At 48.7% G+C, this 25959-nt stretch overlaps 1 protein-coding gene across 2 annotated transcripts in view; it reads right to left on the reverse strand.

Moving 5' to 3' along the window:
* Positions 1–21652, reverse strand: part of LOC125944803 (uncharacterized) — a 204956-nt gene extending 183304 nt beyond the window's left edge. For both annotated transcript variants that reach the window (XM_049666164.1, XM_049666163.1), the window contains exon 1: positions 21540–21652. In XM_049666164.1, the coding sequence (XP_049522121.1) occupies positions 21540–21624 (85 nt within the window). In that variant the 5' untranslated portion in view covers positions 21625–21652. The remainder of the gene's footprint in view (positions 1–21539) is intronic.
* Positions 21653–25959: the final 4307 nt, after the last annotated feature.

Genomic DNA, 25959 nt, shown 5'->3' on the forward strand with positions numbered 1-25959 from the left:
GCTAACATGAGGTACTGGCGCCGCCTTCCTAACTTTTCGCCATAAGAAATGGGACACCATGGATGCTTAAACTTGGAAAACAGCAAGATTTTGCATAAATAAAATTTACAAGGTATTATTTACAGCCAAGCATTGAAGTTGAAGAATTATTTCTGCAAGGCGGAAAATCAGCGCACCGCTATTATGTTGAAAGCCCTCATGACTGATCGGGAAATGAGTTTAACCACCTCCGCTGTTCTGCAAGCGTCACGACAAATCAGAAGTTGCCAGAGACCTTTTTTAATCAACTGTTAATATGGTGGGCACATAATCGTTGCTGTCTCACCCTCTGAACACTGTTCACAATGCAACCGGTAAAAGAAAGAATTAGAAAACGTGAGGACAACTACCGGTGCCCACGCTGCCTTCTACTCTGAAACTCCTACGCCTATGGTTACATATATCGCAAGCTGACAATTGAAGAATTCTATCCAAAAAAACATTCAATTATGGGGTTTTATGTGCCAAAACCATGATCTGATTATGAGGCACGCCGTAGTCAGGGACTCCGGAAATTTGGACCTCCTGGGGTTCTTTAACGTGCACCTAATCTAAGTACACGGGTGTTTTCGCGTTTCGCCCCCATCGAAAAGCGGCCGCCGTGGCCGGGATTCAATCCCGCGACATCGTGCTCAGCAGCCCAACACCACAGCCACTGAGCAACCACGGCGGGTGAATTTTAGCCATGTGTTAATGCATACACGAAGGTACTTTTTAAAGCATGGCGTACTGACTTTACGGGTGCATGGGGAAGCAAATTTCTATTCTTTTCAGCGTGAGAAAAGAAATCGATGGGCACCACGCATATCTGAGAATTGGACATATGCGACGTTTTCTATATTGTTTACATAAATTAGTTCTCTTCACTTCTCCTTCTTTCGTTCTATGTAACTCAACCCTTTTCACTCAACGAATGCACCGGTTCTGTTTTGCTGACTCCACTTCTTTTGTCACACTTGGCCTCTTCTACTGGCGACTCTTTATTTCTCTGAAGCCAACAGAGCTTCTCGCAATATCACACTAGCGCCGGCTATTGTGAAGATCAGCGCCATATGAAAGTAGGAAGTGGCGATATGGGTGATAGTTCGCGCTAGGGCGTTGTTACAATTCGCTTAGAGTGGCCATGCCCAGACCACGTGCAGTCTGCTGCGATTCACTTAGAGTGACCATGCCCGGACCACGTGCAAACGCACGGAAATCGGCGTGCCTAACGATCTCGATCGTCAACATGAACAGACATGTCCGTCGCGAGGGTCAGAGATACGTCAGAGACAAAACCTGCCGTGCCTTCTCGCAACCCCTCTCACCCCCAGTGTTCATCCCGCTACGGTCATCCACCCTCTCTACTTCGTCTGTTTTGCCCTATCCTGCAGTGGGGGAGAGGGGACGGTAATACTGCCCGGATGGTGGAGGGTATAAGAAAGCCAGCAAGCAACCATGTGGAGAAGACTTTTTTGCTTTGCCCTAGCGTGCAGGTGCATGCACGCTGAACGTTTATTGTATGTTTTCTTTGGAGTACACCGCTCACCCGTAACCAGGTAATTAACTTGCGTTATTTGTTTTTTCGTCGCCTTGTCTTCCCTGCAGGACCCTCTCCGATGGTCAACATGGTTCCAGTTCCAAGCAGACGCTGTTGAAGGTTCACCAAACCCCGGCCCGTAACATCGTATTGCGAGCGTCATCTGCTACACCGTTCACTTGAGAAGGACACATGTCCTGCCTGCGTTATTTGGCTGGAGCTATGTATAAAAATAGGTGTGAAACCAAACACACGCACGAGCAAGTTGTGGAATCTGTGATTTAGTTTCCATTCTTCGTCGTATTACTTGAAAAGCGTATGTGTCAGAGAAGGTGGAGCTAAGAATTCCAATTTATAAGCATGCGTGACATAATGTCAGAAATTCGATCTGATAAGGGGGCGTCACAGATAGCTATTCTCCCGGGAAAATTTAATACGAATAATTTATAATAATTAGTCACTATTGGCTCGTCCGCCTGCATCACTGCCGCTTTTGTCTGCAGTCCTACATTCAGTTCTTTTTGTACTGGGTGGCAAATAAACTCATTTCAAGTTTGCATATTGTAAAGTGCCTTTTATTGCATCTTAGAACGTTGCAAGGCGGCTGCGCGGTCACGAGCTCAGAGTCGCTCTCCTCGTCTTCGCTCGCTCGTTCAAACGCTGATATACAACACTTCCCCCCTCTAGTGAACCCCAACATATCTTAGTGAATTTTATGTTGACATGTTGAAATGCCTATTCGCTCTGGCGCCTTCAGAACACGACCATAGCGACTGCGTGGTATACAATCGGGAACGGCTTGCGGCTGTTCGGATCGCTGCGTTCTTTCGGGCGTCCCTGCTTCAGTGGGCAATTCCGGGTACGCATTAGGAGACGAGTCAGAAGCCGTGGGTGCATCTTCTGTCGGAGGCTCGGCCCCTGAACTGAGGAATGGTCTTGTTGTAGTGAAACGATTGTCTTCGGGTGAGTCACTTCCTGGACAAGAATGATAGGGTGATTCTTGAACTGCGTTTTAAATCAACGTATATCTTCTTTTCATATGATATACGCGACGCCGGTACCGCTTGCCTCCTGAGTCATCGTTGCAAAGGACCTCTTGCCGCATTCTTCCACTACTACAGCGGGTAGCCAGGCGGGGTTATTGTTCAGGAAATTCTTTATCCACACCTTGTCACCTTTCACGTAACCTTTTCTCATATCGTCCACCCTTCCCCTTTCGCTGTGTTTCCGGGGTTGTAGCGCATCCAGATGAGACGGAAGCTGCCTGCGAAACATTAATTCTGCAGGCGTCTTTAGCGTTGTGGTGTGCGGTGTCGTATGCTGCTTAAATAAAAAGCGTGACAGTCGGCAGGAGAGGCTTCCATTCGTCAGTTTCTTGAGCGCCATCTTCGTTTCTGCAACCATGCGCTCCGCTTGTCCATTTGTGGCCGGGTGGTATGGAGCTGATGTTACATGTTTGATCATGTTCAATTTGAAGAAGTGTTGCATTTGCGACGAAATGAATGCTGTGCCATTATCAGAAACTCTCACTTGCCGTATGCCAAAAGTCGCGAAAAGCGATCGTAGCACATCCGTGGCTGCGGCAGTAGACTATGACGGCACTTGTCTTACTTCTAGCCACTTGGAGAAGGCATCCAGTACGATTAAAAAACTCTGATTGTTCACCGGCCCTGCAAAATCAACATGAACGATCTCTCATGGTTCACTTGGACGGGTCCATTCCGGCATTAAAGCTGCTGGAGGAAGATGGCTGTGCATCTGACATGTCTCACACGATCGCACCTTGGTCTCGATGTCAGCGTCCAATCCAAGCCACCACAGGTGACTGCGAGCGAAGCGTTTCATTGTAGTCATTCCTGAGTGGCTAGAGTGAAGGAGAGTCAAAAACACTTCCCTAGCCTCTGTAGGAATCACAACCCGTGTGCCCCATAATACGCAACCACGGTGCGTAGAGAGCTCTTGTACCCGACTCTTGTAGGGTTGGAAGTGTATACCTTGCCATGACGCTGTTGATCCTGTTTGCAACCCCTTGTAAAGTTGAGAAAGCGTGGAGTCTTCCAGTGTCAGCCTTGCTATTTCCTCGGCAGTCAATGGAGGTTTGCGCAAACCTTCAATGATCAATACGTCACCTGGTGCCGCTAGCTCATCGACATCGGAAGCCAGCGGAAGTCGACTGCGCACATCCGCATTCTGATGTTTTTTTTTTTCCTTCTCGGTACAGCAACTCGTAGTCATAGGCACTCAAAATTATGCACCAACGAAGCATCCGGGGTGATAACACTTGCTGCATTTGCTTCCTAGGGCACATTATTCCAAGAAGCGGCTTATGTGAGTCACTATGAGTACATGCCGGCCGGCAATGTACTGATGAAAATGCGTGACTGCAAACACTATTGCAAGCCTTTCTCTGTCGAGTTGGGAGTAGTTTCTCTCACATTTGCCGTGTGTTCTTGACGCAAACACTATTGGCAGTTTGTGTCTATTTCCGTCCAACTGCGCAAGAACTGCCCCTAACCCGTGAGGTGAAGCATCACAGCTGAGCATCAGTGGGCGAGAGTTGTCGTAATGCGCAAGAACCGTACACTCACGCAGTGCGTCCTTAAGTTTGTTGAAAGCGGCTTTGTGCGGGGCTTCCCATTTCCACTTAGCTTCTTTATCCAATAGACGATGAAGAGGTTCGGCGATGGACGCTTTGTCTCGGAGGAACTGCCTGTAAAAACTTATCATTCCTAAGAATGACTGTAGCCGCGACTTGTTTATTGGTTCAGGCGCACTCATTATTGCCTCAACCTTTTCAGACGTCTGCTCAACTCTGTTAGTGCTCACTTTGTAGCCCAAGAAATGCACTTCGCGTACCGCAAATATGCATTTTTCCTTGTTCGCTTTGAGACCTGCCTGTTGCAAACGCTGCTAAACTGCTTCCAGTCGATCTAGATGCACTTCATTCGACGCTCCCATGATGAGGATATCGTCTAAATAAGCGCTAACACCGGGTAGTCCAGCGAGCACAGTATCCATGAAACGTTGGAATATAGATGGTGAGGCCGAAACGCCGAATGGCAGTCACTTCACTGCGTACAAGCCTTTAATTGTGTTAATAGCCAGCATCTCCCAAGTGGCCTTGTCGCCGTGCAGCTGTTGATGAGCCTGTGTCAAGTCAATCTTTGAAAAGATCTGTCCTCCTCGTAGAGTTGCAAGCAGCTCAGCTGCTGTCGGCAAAGGATACGCCGTTGGCTTGATGCTTGCGTTTACTGTGCTCCGGTAATACCCGCACAATCATAAGGATCCATTCTTCTTCCTCACGATGACCACTGGCGTCGCCAAATCACACGCGGAGATTGGCTCAATTATGCCTTGAGCCTGGAGTTTGTCGAGTTCTCGACATAAGGCATCTCGCAATGCAAATGGCACTTGCCGGCACTTCAAAAACTTCGGTGTCGCGTCTTCAGCAAGTTCAATGCGTACAGGTGGCCCTGAATGTCCAGTGAGAGCTTCATCGAACACCCCGGAGAACTTGGCTAATGTAGCGTCGATTGTTAATTCCGCGAGATCGTTGAGTCCATGCAGCGTAATGCCCACTTTTTCGATCCAATTTCTTCCTAACAAGCTGGCTCCAACTCCTCCAGCCACGAGCAAGGGTAGCTGTGCTTTGTTGTTGTTGAAAGATACATTGATAAGCATGGAGCCTAGGATGTCCAAACATTCTCCCGACCATGTCCGTAAAGCGAGCTTGCGTTCTCTTAACACCGGGGCATCGTCAGGCCAGCGGCGAGCGAACGTCACTCCACTTATTATAGAAAACGCTGCTCCCGAGTCTACTTCCATCTTGAGTGGCCGACCAGACAGTCGTACTGTCACGATGAACCTAGCTGTGGTTGTGATCTCTAGTCCTGTGTGAAAAACAGTAAAGAGGCCACCTTCCTGTTCCTCTAAAACTTCGTCCACCTCAAAACGATGACTTCCTTGGTACTTCTGTGGTTTAGCCTTTTTCGACAGGCAAGCTTTCGCGATGTGACCCTTTTTGCGGCAGAAGTTACACGTAGCATTCTCGAAGTAGCACTTGTCGGCCTTATGATCTGCTAAGTATCGGAAGCACTCATGCGCCTTGCTTGTATAGCCCTCGCTAACATTCTGACGATCTATATCACAATTTTCGGCCTGTTGCTGAGTGCTTTGAATCTGTCTCTGCTGATCTCTTGCTGATTCAGCAGTCAAAACGAGCTCGTACGCTTTCTTAATCGTTAGCTTATCTTCAGCTAGCAACCGTTGTTGAAGATGAGAATCGTGGATCCCACATACCAATCTGCCTCGTAGCATAATTTCCAAAAGAAGCCTTGTACTCCCTGGTTGAGAGTGCAGTTCCGCGTTTCCACCCGACGTATCAGGACACACCGTCGTGGAGTCTGCGTTGCCAAAGTTGCAGTCCTTTGCCAAAGTTCGCAGAGCTGTCACATAATCTTTGACCGATTCATTAGCGAGCTGGTCTCGTTTCTGGAAGCGATATCGTCCAAGTAACTCAGATGACCGGGGGTCGCAGTGCTGGCTCAGTAACTTGATGATGTCCACCAAGTCCACCTCAGAAGGCTTCCGTGGTGCAACCAGGGCCTTAAGCGTCTCGTAGGTTTGCTCACCGCACAGCGTGAGCAGAACCACTCGCTTCTTGGAAGATTCGACGATGTCACTGGCTTCATAGTAGAACTCCAGTCGCTCTACCCACGATGACTAGTCGGTACCGGGCACAAATTCTGGTATCTTGCCTTTAGGCATCGCCTTCCAGGAAAACTTGATTCGCGGGGTCGCGTTCCCTCTTCGCCAGTATTCTAAGGTGCCTTTTATTGCATCTTAGAACGTTGCAAGGCGGCTGCGTGGTCACGAGCTCAGAGTCCTTGGGTGCGCCACTTCGCCCTCCTCGTCTTCGCTCGCTCGTCCAAACGGATATAGAACAGTGCACTTATTAGAGTGCGGAAGTTCAGGAGACAACGCCTGCACTGGAGTTCATTGCACACGTTCACATGCTCTCATCAATCTCACTGCTTCTTGCCATCATAAGGCGCGGGCAACGCTCCAGCAATATTGTTAAAAACATGTCGCAGTTTCGCCCGAAAGGCGAAACATCAATTGCGACAGCAAATTAGTAGAGAGCTATACGGTGTAGGGATAGTAGCTTTAACGGCTGCATAAACTTGGACAGATTCGCTTACTAAGTGAATTAACAAGCGTGGTGTCAGCGCGCACAAGCAAACATGAATAGATCACCCTCGATGACCGCAGACAACCACTGTCAAAACGCTGGCGTGAACAAGCGCCGCGGCCGCAGCCAGCGAAGGTTCGTGCGGTCTATCGCTTCTACGGAAACTGAGCGGCGAAAGGCACAGCGCATACTAAGGTCAGAGCTGTCTGGAGATCGCTTCCAAGATACCGTGCACGCGACAGCCTGCACGGGCACAAAGCACGCAGTTAGAAGAGTAGAAACTTCGCCCCCCCCCCCCTTCTCCCTCCTGCGCTGCCTTCCCGCTTTTCTCATTTCGCTTGGGAGATTGCGTCGCCAGATCCCCTTGCGCCCGCTTGCAAGATACGCATTTGGTGCCGCAGCAAAGCGTCGCCCCCACCCCCCTCTATCCCTCACACACCTCCATGGCCTTTCGCGCGAGGGGGGAAGTCGCGTTTGCTCTCCGACATGCGTTCGCTCTCCGTGAAAGGGCGCATACCCCCCGCGCTTTCACTCGGACATACCGCACGCGGCGACGATTTTATCGCCCTTGGACTTTATACGGAACCTGACGACGGCGACGCCGACGACAGAAATCAGTTTGAAGTGTCCCTATAATTGCTATCGCAGTAAAGATATCGCCGCCCCTTCCACTCCGTGAAGATGGTCGAGCAGCGAAGCTTTGTTACACCGAGTACCAGTGGCTAGAATGGGAAAGTATCATGAACGCGCCGGCAAGCGCGTGGCGCTTTGGGAGGAAACCGCCAGGGGGCGCTGCCATACGCTTACACGTAGAGTAGCGGTGGCGATACAAGGTATATTTTGGAAAAAAGAAGAAAAAGATGAATGAGAGGTATACAAAAATGCTAGATAAAGAACATCTATAGTATACCTGATTAAATCGGGGTAGTGACTATTTGTCACTATTCCGTTTCATAGGGGATGCCAGTAAATCATCAGCATCATTATCACTTCGGGCACCACGGCGGCTAGGAGCCGCAGCGCAAGGGCGCCGCGTGGAATGCGATCATCCGCGCGCACCGCCCAACATGCAATAACTAAAAATCAAGCTTCATAAGATATATTCGACCTCGCAAATGGCTATCGAGTAGCTATGCTAGCTCCTTAGGAATTAAAACGCGCCAAGATAGCAATCCCATTGAGCGGGCGTCGATGGTTGAATATAGCTTGCTTTATCCGATTTACTCCCGGTGACGCGTTACCGAACGCAAAGCGAGAAAATTCCTGTTGGTAACTTGGAGGCAAACATTTTATTTTCCATGAGTAGCTCACAGTCCGTTTCGAACAAGCCGTTCTCAGTCATCGATGATGTTTTGATACGTGACGCGGATCTGAGCTGGTGCTTTTTTTTCGAGAACAAAAATAATCTGTTTAAATAGTTCGCAAGCAATTGAAACAGCACGTTGTCGGCCTCTGCCATGTGACGCGCCTGACTTTCAAGTGCTTCTTATTTTTACTTTTTTCAGTACCTTCGTGTACAAGTGCAAACGGGTGACCAAAAATATTTTTGTAACCTGGATGGTGAGGCTGGGGCCAGGCTATGCACAGCCTAGTATGAGTTCGTATTTTAAGTGCGAAGCACTTCAGTGGCCCAAGCTGTCGGAGGCATCCGTCGTGATGTCGCTCACAAACAGGGTCAAAACAAGTGCAGAAGTTATCAAAACAAGTTTAATATAAACTATCATGATTCAGAATAATTTAAAAGACAGAAGTAATCAAGAATTATGCGCATCAATTAGCAGAAATTCGTTAAAATTGGTTCCGAAATGCTAGACGTACCAGCGCAGTGCAAGAAAGGGCGCCACCACCCCACAAGCGCTTGATTGCTGCTCCCTCCACCTCAATTGCAGCGCTTCATGTAGCTACAATTCTGCTCAAATCCTGCACTTGTGAAGTTCAAGTCCAGCGCTAATGCAGTTCCATTAATGTGACACCTAGGGAAGTTCGAAGCAGTGCTTGCTGGCAGTTCCTTCGACAGGTAATGCGGAAGATTAGGAAACTGCGTAGGCAAAGCTCCCGGGAGCAACAGACGCCTGCCCCTATCAATGTGGACGATTTCGGCGTTCACGTTATGCTCGAAGGGCCAGGAGATATATATTTCGTCGAAGTGGAGCTCGCACACAGCGGAGTTTTCCTCAAGCTGCTTGTCAGCACGCGGGATCGCTCTCCGCCACAGCGCAAACATGGTCTCGTCCTTCGGAACGCAAAACGACGACAGTTTCTTTTCGGAAGAATTGTAGCCTGTAGTGCATCCAGGCACGAAAGAATGACTCTGTTGCTGCGCCATGAGTACATATATAGACTTGCTGTAGCAGAAAAAGACAGAAGCTCTATTGCGTCACCGAATCAGCAGAGGCCGCGCGACTCACATCGGGCGAAGTGTTAACGACAGCGCGCACTTCGGGATCAGCCTCCCGGCACTGCCATTTAAACTCGGCATCCCTGGTGCGCAGCTTGGGGTCATCCTTACGACGACGAGCCCGTTCACGATCCCACTCTCACTGACGCTCGGGTAGGCAGCTTCTTCCTCTGGAGTACGCACTACTCGTGGTCTTCCCATAGTCGTAGCTGGGATGGAATGTGTGGAACCACTAATCCAAGGCTCCGTATGTACAACCAACGCTAACTCGAACTCCTCTGACACCCCAGTCCTCGGCTGACCTAATTTATTTCCTAAACCGCCATTGATTGGCGCGCCTCACGCTCTCCGCCTCCAATGCGAGTATTGGACGGCACTACCCACGTCTACCCCACTCCCCATTCTTCTTTTCATCTGCACCCTCACACGGCATTCTCACGGGGGAAAGGGGTCACTCGAACCCATTTCCCCCTGTTGAGCTTTTCTTTTCCTCTCCTCTCCCACTAAGTCACGGGACCCCTTTTTAGCCAAGTCCGAGAACGGCGGCAAAGGGTCCGCATAAGCAGCTTCACTGTAAAACATGGAGATCGCTTAAGCTTCGCCTTTGAGAGTGGAACACCATTGCCTAGCACTAGCGGATTTCAACTTGAGCTTGGGAATTACTTCATGTCATTCCCCCAACTATCTATATAAGACCGAGACCGACCAAGCTGTGAAGCGCTTTTTATTCCAAAAATGAAACGCCCCAGCTCGTGCGCGAAGAATGAGAACAGGGTAGATGACGATGGCTATGTACAAATGAAAACTACGAAGTACGTTAATAGAGCTTACACTAACTTCCCCCCGTCATGGAAACGGCCTTAGAGATTATCTAAACGAGGAGTGAAGGGCTTCAACCGCGAGACGTGAACAATTTCGGCATTCCGGCGGTGCAGGTCAGTGACGGAGTGTACTTGGCGCACGAGATAGCTCACTACAGATGTTTGCTGCACAATGGTGCATGGGCCAATGTACCGTTGAAGGAACTTCTCACAGAGGCCTGGAGTCCAGACTGGAGTGAAAAGCAGGACTTGGCCTCCAGGGTGAAAACGGAGCTCGCGGCGTTTGTTGTCGCAGTGATGTTTGCGCTCAGCTTGGGTAGCTTCCATGCTTTGCCGGGCGATTTCACGGCAATGTGCAACTCGGGCAGCAAAATCTTCTGGAAGGGACGCGTTAGGCGAAGGTGCTAAAAAGAATTCTCTGTCGAATATGGTGGAAGCAGATCTTCCTTATACAAGGAAGAAAGGGCCGTAACCGGTAGGCCGTTGAATAGCAGTATTATATGCGAATGTCACAAAAGGAAGATTTTTATCCCAGTCAGTGTGGTCAGGACGGATGTACGTGGAAATCATGTCAGACATCGTACGGTGAAAGCACTCAGTGAGGCCATTGGTTGGCGAATCATAAGTAGAAGTAGATTTGTGCACGGTATCAGCGGCCCGAAGAACTTCCTCGAGAACTTGGGAAATAAACGCCAACCACGGTCACTCAGAAGAACGCGAGGAGCCCCGTGGCGCAAGACGATGGAGCGCAAGAAAACGTCAGCGACCTCAGGCGCGGTACCCGATCGCAGAAGGGCAGTCTCGGCAAATCTTTTTAAATGGTCGACCGAAGTGACAATCCAATGGTGACTGGAGGGTGTCAAAGGCAAGGGACCAAATAAATCAATCCCAACAAATTCAAAAGCTGCGTCCGGGCAAGGGAGAGGTTGTAGTAAACCGGCAGGAGGGGATGTCGAGCGTTTTTGGTGCTGACATGACGCACAAGAGGCAATGTATTTGGCCACCATTGTGGATAGGCCAGTCCAGAAGCAGCGGGTCTTGATGCGATCGTAAGTCTTGTGGAAGCCTAAGTGGCCAACCGATGCGTAGTCGTGAAGTGCCTCTAATACTCGCAGGCGAAGGCAGCCAGGTAGAACTGGGACCCACCAGTCACCTGTTGGGTGATAAACGCAGCGGTGTTGCACGCCACCTTGCAGGCGGAATTGTCGAATTTGGCGTCGCAAGCGGCTGTTGGGTGGTTCAGAGAACCCACTAAGGTGATCCATGAGAGTTCAACAGTAGGAGTCCGCCCGCTGAAGCAAGACGAAATCAGAGCGTGATGAAAGCGTAACTAGGTCCAGGGGCGTTATCGAGAGTTGAAGTGAGGCAGTCGTAACGTCGGAACGACGTGGTGGGGAAGACGACGGCGCGTTTCCGGGAGAGAGCGAGAGTTGGCAGCGAGACAATGCGTCGGCATCATGATGACTTTTTCCAGACTTGTACGTCATTGTAAAGTTATATTCCTGCAAGCGGAGTATCCAGCGTCCTAAGCGTCCTGACATGGTTTTTCATTGATGACAGCCAACACAGAGCATGATGGTCGGTGACGATGGTGAAGTGCCGGCCGTAAGGGTATGGGCGGAATTTCTGAATTGACCAAACGGTAGCCAGGCACTCTTGCTCTTTAATGATGTAGTTCAGCTCAGCTGGAGAAAGTGTTCGGCTGGCATGAGCGATGACTTGCTCTTTAGAAGCAGCATTACGTTGCAGAAGTACTGCGCCAATACCTTGTGCACTTGCGTCACTATGGAGTATGGTGGGGGCTCAATCATCGAAGTGCCGAAGCACTGGTCCGGAAGTAAGATGGTGCTTCATAAATTTAAAAGCCGACTCACATTCGTTAGTCCATGTGAAAGAGGTACCGGTAACCAGTAGCTTGTGTAGACGAGCTGCTATGGCAGCACAGTTGCGTATAAATCGACGAACATATGACGCCAAGCCGAGGAAACTACGTAGAGCTTTCAGCTGCTGTGGGCGAGGAAAATGGAGAACAACACTAATCCTTTCTGGGTCTGGCTGGATGCCATCTTTTGAGACAACGTGGCTCAATACTTTTATTGTCTTGCTTGCAAATTTGTATTTTTTCGTATTGATCTGGAGACCAGCATTTGGAAGGCACTTGAGAACTTCGTCTAATCGATGAAGATGTTGGCTGAAGTTAGACGAAAAGATGACAATATCGCCCAGATAATAGACGCAGGGTTACATTTTAGTCCAGGAAGTACGTTATCTATCATGCGCTCAAATGGGGCGGGAGCGTTAGAAAGGCCAAAAGGCATCACGTTAAATTTATAAAATTCGTCTGGTGTAGCGAATGCGGTCTTTTTTGTCAGCCTAGTTCATCGGACTTTGCCAATAGCCTGATCGAAGATCAAGGCTGGAGAAATACTCCGCCCCTTACAGTGTGTCCAAAGCGTCTCCCATTTGAGGTATTGTATATATGTCCTTGCGTGGGATCTTATTGAGCGCTCGATAATCGACGCAAAAGTGAATGGAGCCATTTTTTTCTTTACCAGAACCACGGGAGAAGCCCAGGAGCTAGATGAAGGTCGTATTATCTTCCGCGCAAGCATGTCAGCGACCTGTTGTTCAATGACCCTCCGTTCGGACGGCGAGACACGATAGGGGCGTCGTCGTATGATAGCGGAACCATCGGTTTTGATGCGGTGTCTTGTCTACCCACAGAAGTTTCGCTCAACACAGGGGAACAGCTATCGAAACAGGCTTTGTGCTTCGCCAAGACCGCCAGTAAGCTTCGGATTGTGCGGCAGTTAGGTCAGAACCAAGAACGGGTGGGGGAGGGAAAGAACAATCCAAACCTGAGGTTGGTGCTGGCGATGAAGAAGGGCAAAGCGTGACTATAGAGATAGGTTCTGCGAGGGTTGCCGCAGTCATCCCTTTGGGCAGCATCACAGGATCTGGGGTCGTGTTGCAGGCAGACAGAAGGGCGCGGCCACGTGAAAACCGGAGAAGGGGCGACTAGAGCGTCTCTGTCAGCGATCTGACTGGATGTTACGGCTACAACGTCTTTGTGACCAGGACGCAGGACGTAGTCTACAGCGATGGCCAAGTTCACGCATGAACGTGAAGAGTCCGTAACAGGTGCAAGTGCTGTATCCGTGATGTGGACAACTTCCTCTCTATATAAAATGACGGCTGAAGCAGAATGTAGGAAGTCCCAACCAAGGATAAGTTCATGGATAAACTCAATGGAAAGACGATAAACTCAATGTGCTGGCGAATGCTGTCGATGAGAACACGGGTAGTACACTGTCCATCGGTTTGAATGAGTGCATTATTAGCGGCACGCAAAATATGTCCAAGATAAGGAGTTTTTACTTCCCGGAGCCGTGAACACAGATCACTACGAAGAACGGAAACGGCGGCACCAGTATCGACGAGAGCTGACGCGGGAACACCTTCAACAGTTACATAAAGCATGTTGGCCGGGCGAACAGGAGGAATTTTTGAAGACTGATAGGAAGCAGTTTCCCCTTAAAAAGTGCAGCAGTTAGTTTTGCGAGTGCTGGTCGGCAAGATGGGAAGTGGGGCGAAGCGGCGATGTAGAGCGCCGGTAAGGCGAAGGCGAATGACGTCTGGCCGAACGGTAACTATGAGGCAGAATGGGAGCAGCTGGAGCAGACGGAGAACGCTGCTGAGGGAACGCGTACGATCCGGGATAGTAGGCGTCTGGTCGGCGAGTGCGGTCTCTCTCGTGCTGAGCATAGCCTCGTCTTTCACCCTGCTGGCGATGCTGGCAGAAGCGAGATATATGGCCGCGTATACCACAATAAAAACAAACCGGACGAGGTGGACGCCACTGAGGGTAGGATGGCGCAGGAAGTGCTCTGGTTCCCATCGAAGCCAAATGGTCATAGGCAACGTCAGTAGACACGGATGTCATGGTAGGGTGTGTGTAACGAAGCAACATCTGCGTATGTAGGTGTGGAGCTCGCACGGTGTAAAAAAGGAAGGTGATCCGACGGCGGCACGAGGCGCGGCCACTTAGTGTGACTCTACGCACGCCGCTGCTGCAAGGGGCAGCACCTGTTCTGGGGGCCACTTTTTCGCTCGCTTTGCTCGCGCTTTTATGGGAACGCGCGGCAGAAGTGCTTTATTTCGATGAATATATGTCGTTCGTCTGCTTAAAACGACTCTACTTGGTTGGAGGAACGTCCCTTTATATTTCTGCCGACATTCCGATTGACTCCGACGCGGCGAGCAGCGGTAAGTGCAGCGCGCCGTCTGCTCGAGCAGACGACGCGTCTCTCCCGTGTTCAAAATGACGGTATTTTGACTGTAAGTGGCATGAAACCTTCTACCTGCTCAGGATTTGGCGTCTAAATAACGAAAAATTGCATATATTTGGGTATGGGTGTTTAAATGCTGACGTAGGTCGTAAATTATCCACTGTTGTGCCGCTTCTCCAAGGCCTCCTGAACACGTGCTGCCCCTAGCGGCGGCGCTCACTTCCGGTCACACGAAGTGGCCGCTCTCTCGCCCCAGCGCGGGCGCGCCGTCGGAAGACCTATCTTCTTACACCGTGGGAGCGCGCTACCGAATCAAGATGTGTCGTGGGTGTAGTCATCGCTGCCAACTCCTGCTTTACGACCTCGCGCAAGTCGAAGGGGGGGGGGGGGGGTTGGGGCACAGGCAGCCGGTGAACGCTTCAGGTGTTATATTTGAAGCTCTTCGCGGATGAGAGCACGTAGATCTGAATAATGGGGAACCTGAAGATCGCTGCTGTCATGTTGAAGACGTAGAGACTGCAGCTCATCTAGGCACTGACACGTGGAAGTGATCTCTTCGTCGGAAGCCGGATTTTGCACAATTAAGGCGTTGAACGCTACAGACCCAATGGGCTTTAATATGTGTCGAACGCGTTCGGCTTCCATCATGCTAGGGTTCACACGACGGCAAAGAGCCAAGACATCCTATATGTATGAGGAGTAAGACTTCTGTGGAAGTTGAAGGCGCGTACCCAGCTTCTGTTGGGTAACTTCTGCACGGCCAGACGAGGAAGCGAAGATTTTACGCAGCTTAGTGGTAAACGTGGACCAATCCGCGATGTTGGATTCGTGGTTGAAATACCACGTCTTTGCAACACCAGTCAAGTAGAAAAAGAAATTTCTTTTTGTGACGTGCCTCAATTTCTGGGTGTCGGTCCACTTATTGCAAGAATTCACGCGGTCGTAGTTGTCAATCAATCGTCCACGTCATCACCGCGGAGCCCCGCAAAGACAGGGGGATCGCGTTGAGGGCTCGTCATGCACAGTCCAAGAGGGCACCGCAGGCGGAGTCGTCTGTGTGGTAGGGTTAGAGGCACTGGAAGAGCCGGGGTTGGAAGTGTCCATCGTTGTAGGGGATCGTTGTAGGGGTAGCTAGGCGCAGGCGGCGACCGGAACGTAGCTCCAGGGAGGAGGGCAACGCGAGAGGACGTCGGGATCTTGACGCACCTCCACTACTTTATAAGACCGTGACCGAACAAGCTGTCAAGCGCTTTTTATTCCAAAAAGGAAACGCCCGAGCTCGTGCGCGAAGAAGTAGAAGAACAGGGAAAATGATGATGGCTATGTACAAATGAAAACGAAGAAGTACATTAATAGTGCTTACAATATATATATATATATATATATATATATATATATATATATATATATAATATATATTGTTACGGATGAGGCGTGTTTTTTACAGGTGATGGAAGAGAGTCTAGGAAAGCAGTCCAGCCGCGGTTTCTTTCTGCGCTCCGCACACCAAAGGATTCGTCGTCCTCCTCCTCTTCCTTTCGCCTCAACCAAGGCGTTACATTCCCCGTTTCGCAGACGAAGCCCACCACGGGAGTTAGGGCTGAGTGCTGGAGTAATATCGCTTGAGGCGCGTAACATGCGCAAGTTGATTAGCGCTAGAGCGGCGTCCTGGTGACCTTACACGGGCGACCACATACGTTAAATCGCTAATGCGGTCGATGACTGTAAAGGGACCGGTATACTGAGCCAGGAACTTTTGGCATAACCCGAGTCTGCGCTGAGGGGTCCACAGCCACACCAAGTCACCTTTTTCGAATGAAAGTGAGTCATGGCGGCGGTCATAACGCTCCTTGGAGCGATCTTGTAATGACAGAGTACGCAGTCGAGCAATTTGTCGGGCTTCTTCAGCACGGCACAAAGTTTCGGCAACTGAGTCCTCTGTATGGAGTGTAAAGGGGAAAATGGTATCCAGACAGCTGCGTGGTGTCCGAGCGTAGAGCAGGTAGAAAGGTATGAAGTCCGTAGTTTCGTGCTTCGCTGTATTGTAGGCGTAGGTAATAAACGGTAAGATGTCATGCCAGTTCCTGTGATTGGATGATACATACATAGCCAGTATGTTGGTCAGGGCACGGTTGGTACGTTCGACAAGGCCATTCGTCTGGGGATGATATGGTGTTGAGTGGCGGAACAGCGAAGTGCAGAGTCTAAGCAATTCTTCCACGGCGTCAGCGACGAATTGGCGACCACGGTCGCTGATGATTACGCGAGGCGGACCGTGACGAAGGATTACGTAGCGTAATAAGAAGGCAGCGACGCAGGTAGCGGTGGAGGAAGATATCGCAGCTGTTTCCGCGTATCTAGTTAGGTGATCCACACAGACGATGACCCAGCGGTTGTTGTTCGAAGATCGTGGAAACGGTCCTAGCAGATCGATACCAACTTGCTCGAAAGGTGTAGTAGGCGGCGCTACAGGATGAAGAAGGCCTTGCGGAGCACTTGTCGGTCGCTTGTGACGCTGGCACTTGTCACAGCTCGAGACGTATTGCTTAGTGGAATGTCGCATCTTAGGCCAGTAAAACCGCTCCTGTATTCGATGTAAGGTGCGAATGAATCCAAGGTGGCCTGACGTCGGATCATCATGCATGACACGGAGAATGTCACATTGCAGGCTTTGGGGAACAACCAGTAAATACCGCGCGCCACTTGCTCAATAATTTGTCTTGTATAACAGTCCATCGCGAAGGCAAAAGCGACCACTGGCCTTGGGACTGCAGGCATCGGCGAAAAGGGGGTCCAAACATAAGTTGTTGCGCTGTTCCCGCTGGAATACGGTGGCGTCAGGAAACGCGTGAGAGACAGCAGCAAAGCAGGTGTCGAGGTTGTCCGCGTTATCCTCTGTTGTCGACAGTGGAAGGCGAGAAAGGTAGTCAGCGTCGGCATGACGTCTTCCACTTTTGTACGACACATTGAAATCAAATTCTTGGAGCCGCAAAGCCCAGCGTGCTAGACGACCGGAGGGGTCACGGAGGGTAACAAGCCAACACAAGGAATGGTGGTCGGTTACAATTGTGAATGGACGCCCGTAGAGGTAGCAACGAAACTTTTGAACAGCAACGACAGCCGTTAAGCATTCTTGCTCTGTCACAGTGTATTTTCGTTCAGCCTTGCTGAGAGAACGGCTCATATAGGCAACCACATACTCTTCATTATTATGGCGCTGAACAAGCACTCCACCGATGCCAATTCCGCTGGCGTCACTGTGCACTTCAGTAGGAGCAGACGGATCGAAGTGACGAAGAATGGGTCCTGAAGTCAGCAGGAACTTGAGTTGAGAGAATGCCGCGTCGCATTCAGGTGTCCACTCGTATAGGCTGTTTTTTCGCAATAGGCTTGTCAAAGGATAGACAATGTCCGCGAATCTGGGCACGAACCGTCGAAAGTAGGAGCATAAACCCAGGAAGCTGCGGAGTTCTTTTAGTGACTGAGGTGGTTTAAAGGCACTGACTACTTCTATTTTCCGGGGCTCTGGCCGGACACCATCTTTGTCAACCAGGTGACCAAGGACTAATGCTTGTCGTTCGCCAAACCGGCACTTCTTGGAATTCAAAACCAAGCCGGCCTTTTCGACGCAGTCTAAAACGAGGTTTAAACGGGTGCTATGCTCTTCGAAAGTACGTCCGAAAATGACAACGTCATCTAGATAGCACAAACATACCTCCCATTTTAAACCACGAAGAATGGAGTCCATAAATCTTTCAAAAGTAGTTCATCACGGGGCATTGCAAAGCCCAAACGGCATAACATTAAATTGATAAAGTCCATCAGGCGTCACGAATGCAGTCTTCTCCTTGTCAGCAGGGTGCATAGGGATCTGCCAATACCCTGATCGTAGATCTAGTGAAGAAAAGTAGGAAGCCGAATGCAGACAATCTATGACATCGTCTATCCGAGGTAGTGGATATACATCTTTTTTTGTGAGCGCATTCAATCGTCTTTAATCAACGCAATACCGCCAAGAGCCGTCTTTCTTCTTCACCAAAATGACAGGTGCTACCCAAGGGCTGCACGATTCCTCAATAACGCCCTTCTGCAACATATCCTGAACTTGTTCAGCAATAGCATTCAGCTCCGAAGACGACACTCGGTAAGGTTTTTGTCGGACCGGATGAGCAGAACATGTATCGATTCTGTTCTGAGCTCGAGAACACGGTAAAGATGGTCGCTTCTCCTTTTCGCAGAAGTCAAACACAGAAGCATGTCTTTCCAATAGCTCAACCAATCTTTGTCGCTCGTGTGACCGTAGGTTCTTACTAACCATGTTCAGAATCTGCGATTCGTAGGAGCAACTGCATTCGTCTACGGCCAAGCGTTTTTAATCTTCGTCGTCAACGGCAGCGATAGAATTTCCGTTGGCACCATCAAAGATGGCGAGATTCATTCCTCGAGGAAGTATAACAGGCACTGGCGAACAGTTAAGTGCCCACAAAGGCGTGACTCGGTTGCTAATCGACACAATACAGCGAGGCACTAAGATGTCTTTCTTAGCACACTGACCGGCGAGAGGTTGAACAATGGCATCAAAGGGAGATACGGCAGAGACGGAAGCGAACACGGCAACTGACCGCATGCACCATGGTGGCACTGTCAGTTCATCGGAAACAACCAGTGTGTCTTCCGCGGGTGGCAGCTCATCACAGAGGGCAGGAACAACTTCACTTCTGACTGAAAGTTCACCGGTGCCACAGTCGATGAAAGCGCCACACTCTTGCAGAAAGTCAATACCGAGAATAACTTCGTGTGTACACCGCTGCAGAACCAGGAATTCAGTTGGGAACACCTTTCGGGCCAACAAGACGTGAACGACGCAAACTCCCAGAGGGTGAAGTATTTCTCCGCCGACACCACGAAACTGTTACGGATGAGGCGTGTTTATTTACAGGTGATGGATGAGAGTCTAGGAAAGCAGTCCAGCCGTGGTTTCTTTCTGCGCTCCGCACACCAAAGGATTCGTCGTCCTCCTCCTCTTCCTTTCGCCTCAACCAAGGCGTTACAACATATATATATATATATATATATATATATATATTAACGATGTTTATTGGACGGCACTTGAAGTAGCGCAAGCGCGACTGTCCAAAAAGCGCAGCACGGACTCTCAGCACGAGCGGCGCTCGAGAGCCGAAGAAAACAACCCACTAGAAGGTACTGGAAAGGAGACCCACTTCAAGGCACTGGAGCGGACGACCCACTTCAGGGTTCCAACGCTTCGCTACAATTACCCCGGGTGTGAAAAGGGAGCCGCCCAGCGAATTAACAGGTTGTCACCATGAGCGGATCATGGTATATCTTCAGGCGCTCCACATTAACGCTGTCGCGCCCTCGACGGCACATGTCCGAAGATGGTTCAACGGGTTCGATGAGGTAATTTACTGGGGACGTGCGTTCGACGACACGATAGGAGCCTTCGTATTTGGGCATCAGTTTCGAAGAGAGTCCAGTGGCGGTGGTAGGGACTGAGAGCCAGACGAGCGCCCCAGGGAAAAACGTGGGCGCAGAAGTGGTGGTGTCACCGCGAATGCTCTTCTGCCGCTCTTGTTCATTAGTAGTAAAGGTCCGGGCAAGGTCGCGACACTCTTCAGCATGTGTGGCTGTGGCAGATATAGGCGTATACTCAGACGTGTCTGGCTTGTATGGAAGGATCGTGTCAATCGTGTATCTGCTACAAGCGTAGCAGATGGGCCGATTGTCTTGGATACGCCATGGATTGTGAACAGGGGGCCCAGGCTGGGGTGCAGAATGCTGAACCGGGCTTATACGGGCTGCGTAGGCGCGCAGAAGTCGCTTCTAGGCATGTAATTTGCAGCTGCAGAAGGCGACGCGTAGAAGCCGCTTGTGGGCGGGTAGTGCGAAACTGCAGGCGGAGGTCTTGGACTGGCGACGACGGCAGCGTACGTGAGCAGAACCGGCGCTGGAGGTGGCTGATGAGCGAGAGGTATAGTGCGTCGCTGACTTGGTCATGTATGACCCGACGTAGTTCCGGAGACAAGGAAGAGTCAGACGACCGGGTAGCAGGCAAAAGGGACAGTTGATGCGCGACTTCCTCTCGAACGAATTGTTTGACTTGTTCGAGGAGCGAGGAGTGGGCGGGAGCAGCATTGAAACTTTCGGTTAGGGCCGAAACCATGTCGTCCGGCGCGGCAGCTCGGCGCGTAGTGAGGCGTTGTTTGCGGAGCTCGTCGTCGCTCTGGCACAGGGTGGTCACCTCGTCAACCGTTCGAGGATTTTTCGCCAAGAGCATCTGGAAGGCATCATCTTCGATGCCTTTCATGACATTCTTTATCTTTTCACTTTCTGGCATAGTGGGGTTAATGCACCGACAAAGGTCAACGACATCTTCAATGTAACTTGTGAAGTTTTCACCCTTTTGCTGAGCGCGACCACGCAAGCGTTGTTCCGCACGAAGCTTTCGCACAGCAGGGCGACCGAAGACTTCTTTGAAACAATTAGTAAATGCTGTCCAGGTGGAAAGGTCAGACTCATGATTCCGGAACCAGAGATGAGCGACTCTAGAAAGATTGAAGATGACGTTAGTCAGCTTATCTTTGTCATCCCATTTGTTGTGCGCCCTCACTCGGGCGTATGAAGAGAGACAATCCTCGACGTCATGTTCGTCGCTGAAGACAGGAGGATCGCGTTGGCGTAGAGCCCCAGAGCAGACAACAGGCGATGTCTGGGGAGGATCGGGCTGCGCGGCGTCCTCAGGCATGGCAGAAACGGGAGGGAGCGTCCGGCTGCGGAGTTCCAGGTCGGAAAAGGGCCCAGCACCTCCACCAAATGTAGAGAGGCACTCTAGTTTAATTAATTACATCGTAAGCACTGCAGCGAGAGGTTACACAGGTAAGACAACACAGGCACAAGGCTCGTCGTCGTCGTCTTTCTCGCAGCAGTGCATACTGCTCGTTCTTCTTCAGTACAATATATATATATATATATATATATATATATATATATATAAAGAGAGAGAGCGAGTAATTTTTCCTAACTTTGCGAATTTCCTCACAGTTTCTAAAATACACATACATATGAAAACAATGAAAACAGAATTTGACATAGCTTTTACAGCTGTGACTAACTATGTTGCAGTTTGGGTTATTTTCGAATATAGAGTGCGACCAATGGGTGGTTGCTTTTTGAGGTCGCGAATGTTGACCTAAACAAGATAACCGATTTCAAAGGCACACATGGAGGCTTTCGAAATTTGAAGGCAGCGCGATTTTCTTACCTGATCGAAAGTTGGGGTATGAACGAGAATCGCATAATGTGAAGTTAGTCAGAATAAAAATAAGTGTCTTGAAACGTACATTCATTTTGTTGACAATTATGTTGAATTTACTGATCTGAAATGATTAGTAAAGAGAAAAAAAATACGTGCCTTAGTGATTCATCAGCGTGATCATATTAGGACATTTGTAGCATCTAATTGGCATCAAAAAACAGCATCAAATTATTTATTGGGCAGTTATACTATGGACACTATATGTTCTATGTTACACTATATTACTATAATGTCTGCTGAGGTAGTTTACCATTGCCATGAGATCATGATAAATTTGGACGAAGAAATCACAACCACAAAGGCGCTCCGGCAATAGCCTAAGTGACCCCATAAATTTCTTCAAATGAGCATTATAATACCACATGATTAGGCATGGCTATGGGTCGCTTCCTAGTTTTCTTTCTTGCCCTCAATTCAGTTTAGTGCTAAAATGTTGTCGAAAAGTGAAAGAAAATGAAAATGAAAAAGAAAAGTGAAAGAAACACCTACTCAAGCAAGGTATTGCTTGTTACCAATTTTAGCAACAAGCACCTACACCTGTTCCATGGCACTTCGTTAGCGGTTGCACACGTAGTAGCAAACGTTAACAACTGGCTCACGTCAGAAGTAGTGGAGACACGTCTCTGGGCCATCTCGACCTCAATTCTGAACTATCCACTGATAGCCAGACAGCAATGCGCAAACTCTTGCTTGAATTCAGGACCTGCTTCGCAAGTTCTCCAAGATACGCGAGACTTCCATCACTAAACGCAGGATCATCACGTACGAAGGCGCATGCCCGATACACCAGCAGCCTTACCGCGTGTAGGCAAAATAACGCGACGCCATACGTACGCAAGTTAGGGAGATGCTTGACGATGGCGTCACCGAGCCTTCCAACAGCCCGTGGTCGTCTACGGTCGTTCTTGTCAAAAAGAAAGACGGAACGCTACGCTTCTGCGTCGACTACTCGAAGCTTAACAACGTGACTAAAAAGTCGCAGTTTCGCCCGAATGGCGAATCATCAATTGCGATACTCCACTTATATCCTTATATCCACTTATATGTCTCGTTCCACTTATTAACAGTTCGGATCCAGATAAAAATATGTTGATCACCTTTTTAACTCGGACTTATATGGAACCAGATTAAGAGTGAAGGAACAAATGACCTAATAAAGAAACGGTAAAACATGGAAGTGTCAAAACTCGAGAGGTCAGATAGACTTCGCTGAACTGTCGGAACTGATCAACAACAAGAAAGTAAGGGATACGCGAAATTATAACGTGGGAAGGTTGATGAGTAAGTAAAATATAGACGCAGTATGAAATAAGTGAGAAGAAAACTAGGCATTGGACAAGGCAAAATGTATGCAGTGAAAGATAAGCAGGGTAATATCATCAGCAATTTTGATGACATAGTAAAAGCAGCGGAAGAATTCTAGACTGACCTGTACAGTTCCCCAAGAAGCCAAGCTACTTTCATTCAAAGTAGTGATCAACAGGATACACAGGTCCCTTCTATAACTAACGATAAGGTTAGAAGGACCTTGAAAGACATGACCAGAGGATGGTCTGCTGGAGAAGATGAAATAACAGTCGATTTAATCAAGGATGGTGGAGTTATCATACTTGAAAAGCTTGCGGCCATTTATACGCAATGCCTCGCGACTTCAAGTGTACCAGAAAGCTGGAAGAACGCCAGCATTATACTCATCCACAAAAAAGGAGAAGTTAAAGAATTGAAGAACTATAGATCCATTAGCTTGCTCTCTGTATTGTATAAAATATTCACCAAGGTAATTTCAAACAGAATCAGGGCTACACTTCACGTGAGCCAACCAAGAGAACAGGCTGGCTTCAGGAAGGGATATTCTACCGTGAATCATATCCATGTCATCAACCAGGTAATAGAAAAATCTGCGGAGTATAATCAACCTGTCTATATGGCTTTCATAGATTATGAAAAAGCATTTGATTCAGTAGAGATACCAGCAGTCATAGAGATATTACGTAACTCAGGAGTACAGGATGCATACGCGAATATATTGGCAAATATCTACAAGGATTTGCACCGCAACCTTGGTTCTCCACAAGTAGGTAGTTACCTATCAAGAAAAGGGTCAGGCAAGGAGACACAATCTCTCCAATGCTATTCACTGCATGTTTAGAAGTATACAAGCTCTTAGACTAGGAGGGCTTAGGAGTGAGAATCCACGGCCAATATCTCAGCAACCTTCGGTTTGCAGATGTCATTGTCCTATTCAGGAATAACGGCGACAAATTACAGCAAATTATTGAGGACCTCAACCCAGAAAGTGTAAGAGTCAGGTTGAAGATTAATATGCAGAACACAAAGATAATGTTGAATAGCCTGGCAAGGGATCAAGAATTCAGGATCGCCAGTAAGACTCTAGAGTCTGTAAAGGAGTATGTTTATCTAGGTCAATTACTCACGGGGGACCCGGATCATAAGAAACAAATTTATTGAAGAATAAAATTGGGCTGCAGTGCATACGGCAGGCATTACGAAATCCTGACTGGTAGATAACCACTGTCGTCGAAATGTAAAGTGTACAATCATTGCATTCTACCGGTGCTAACATATGGGGCATAAACTTGGAGGCTAACAAAGAAGCTCGAGAACAAGTTAAGGACCGCACAAAGTGCGATGAAATGAAAAATGTTAGGCCTAACGTTAATATGCAGGAAGAGAGCGGTGTGGATCAGAGAACAAACGGGCATAGCCGATATTCTAGTGGTCATTAAGCGGAAAATTGGAGCTGGGCAGGCCATGTAATGCGTATGATGGATAACCGGTGGACCATTAGAGTTACAGAATGGATACCAAGAGAAGGGAAGCGCAGTCAAAGATGGCAGAGAACTAGGTGGAGTGATGAAGTTAGGAAATTCGCAGGCGCAAGTTGGAATCAGCTAGCGCAAGGCAGGGTCATTTGAGATCGCAGGGAGAGGCCTTCGTCATGCAGTGGAGATAATTAAAGGCTGTTGATGATGAGGATGCAGAAAACAAACAATGTTCAATAGCCTGGCAAATGAACAAGAATTCACGATCAACAGTCAGCCTCTAGAGTCTGTAAAGGAATACGTTTATCTAGGTCTATAGGCTGATGATGATGATTCGCTTCTTCGTTGGGTCTCTTCAAGAGAGCATTATTCACTTTTTCATTACATAACTACAATTATCCCCACATCTAATCTAATCACTTTACTCCTGCTCATCTCACTTGTTTTTACTGTTTGACTTTTTCTGTTTTTCAATTGTACAATTCATAAAAATTTTTGGTTTGTTCTGTTGTGAATGCCTTATATGCTGTTTTAATTGTAATAATAGTTATTATCTGTACAGTTTGCTGTTTGTACTACATGTACTTCGTAATATATTCTACTTATTTGCTACATGCTGTTTTATGCTATATATTTGCACAAATGCGTATTTTCTGACAGGAGGTCTCCTTTCAAGTACATGCGCTGGGTCCTCCTTCTGTATACTTATGTAAGCATGCATACCACTTAACAAAGAAACAAACTTATATGAGACACTCAGAAATGTGCTTCAGCTACTCGTCAAGGCTGGAGTGACATTAAACGAAAGCACATGCTTGTTTAATTTCCAACGCCCCACGTTTCCTGTACACTGGCTAGACAAAGACAGAATACGTCCCGACGAAAAGAAGGTGGAAGCCGTTTTGAAAATGGAGAGCGCAAAAAGAAGACATATCTGCAGTGAATTCTCGGAATTGCAACATACCTCGCCAGATTCGTTCCCGATCTCTCTGAAGTCTTGTAAGCACTTACTGTTTTGTTCTGAAAGTAGCAAGGAATTGCTTCGGATTCTCGACGACAGCAGTGGTTCAACAGGTGGAAGTCTGTGCTCTCGTCTCACCCTGTCCTTGGAGTTTACGGTCCATCAATAAAAACAATCATTTCTGCAGATGCATCTTCGTTCCGACTAGGGGCATTAATCCGTCAGAAGCAAAGTAATAGCAAGTTTCTGTCATTGCCTATGCCTCATGATCACTCTAAGAGACCAAGAGGCGTTACGCTCAAGTTGAGGAGGAGGCTGTGGCTTTAGTTAGGGCATGTGACAGTACCAGCGATGACCTTGTCGGCAAGCTGTTGAATCTGGAGAGGGAACATAAGTTGTTGTTCCCCTTCTTCGCTTCGAATAGCCCTGATGACCTGATTCCCTGATTGCAGAGGCTAAAGATGTAAATAATGCGGTGGGAGTACGAGATTGTATAAGTTTCAGACAACCTCTAGACGCGAACACTCTATACAGAGCGCCTCTACGACAAACAGAAGACACCTAGCTCGAAGAAAACGCGGAATCTTGCTCGTGTTTTTTATAGCCTCTATATCCATTATTG

The sequence above is a fragment of the Dermacentor silvarum genome, chromosome 4, assembly GCF_013339745.2.
Source record: "Dermacentor silvarum isolate Dsil-2018 chromosome 4, BIME_Dsil_1.4, whole genome shotgun sequence".
NCBI lineage: Eukaryota > Metazoa > Arthropoda > Arachnida > Ixodida > Ixodidae > Dermacentor > Dermacentor silvarum.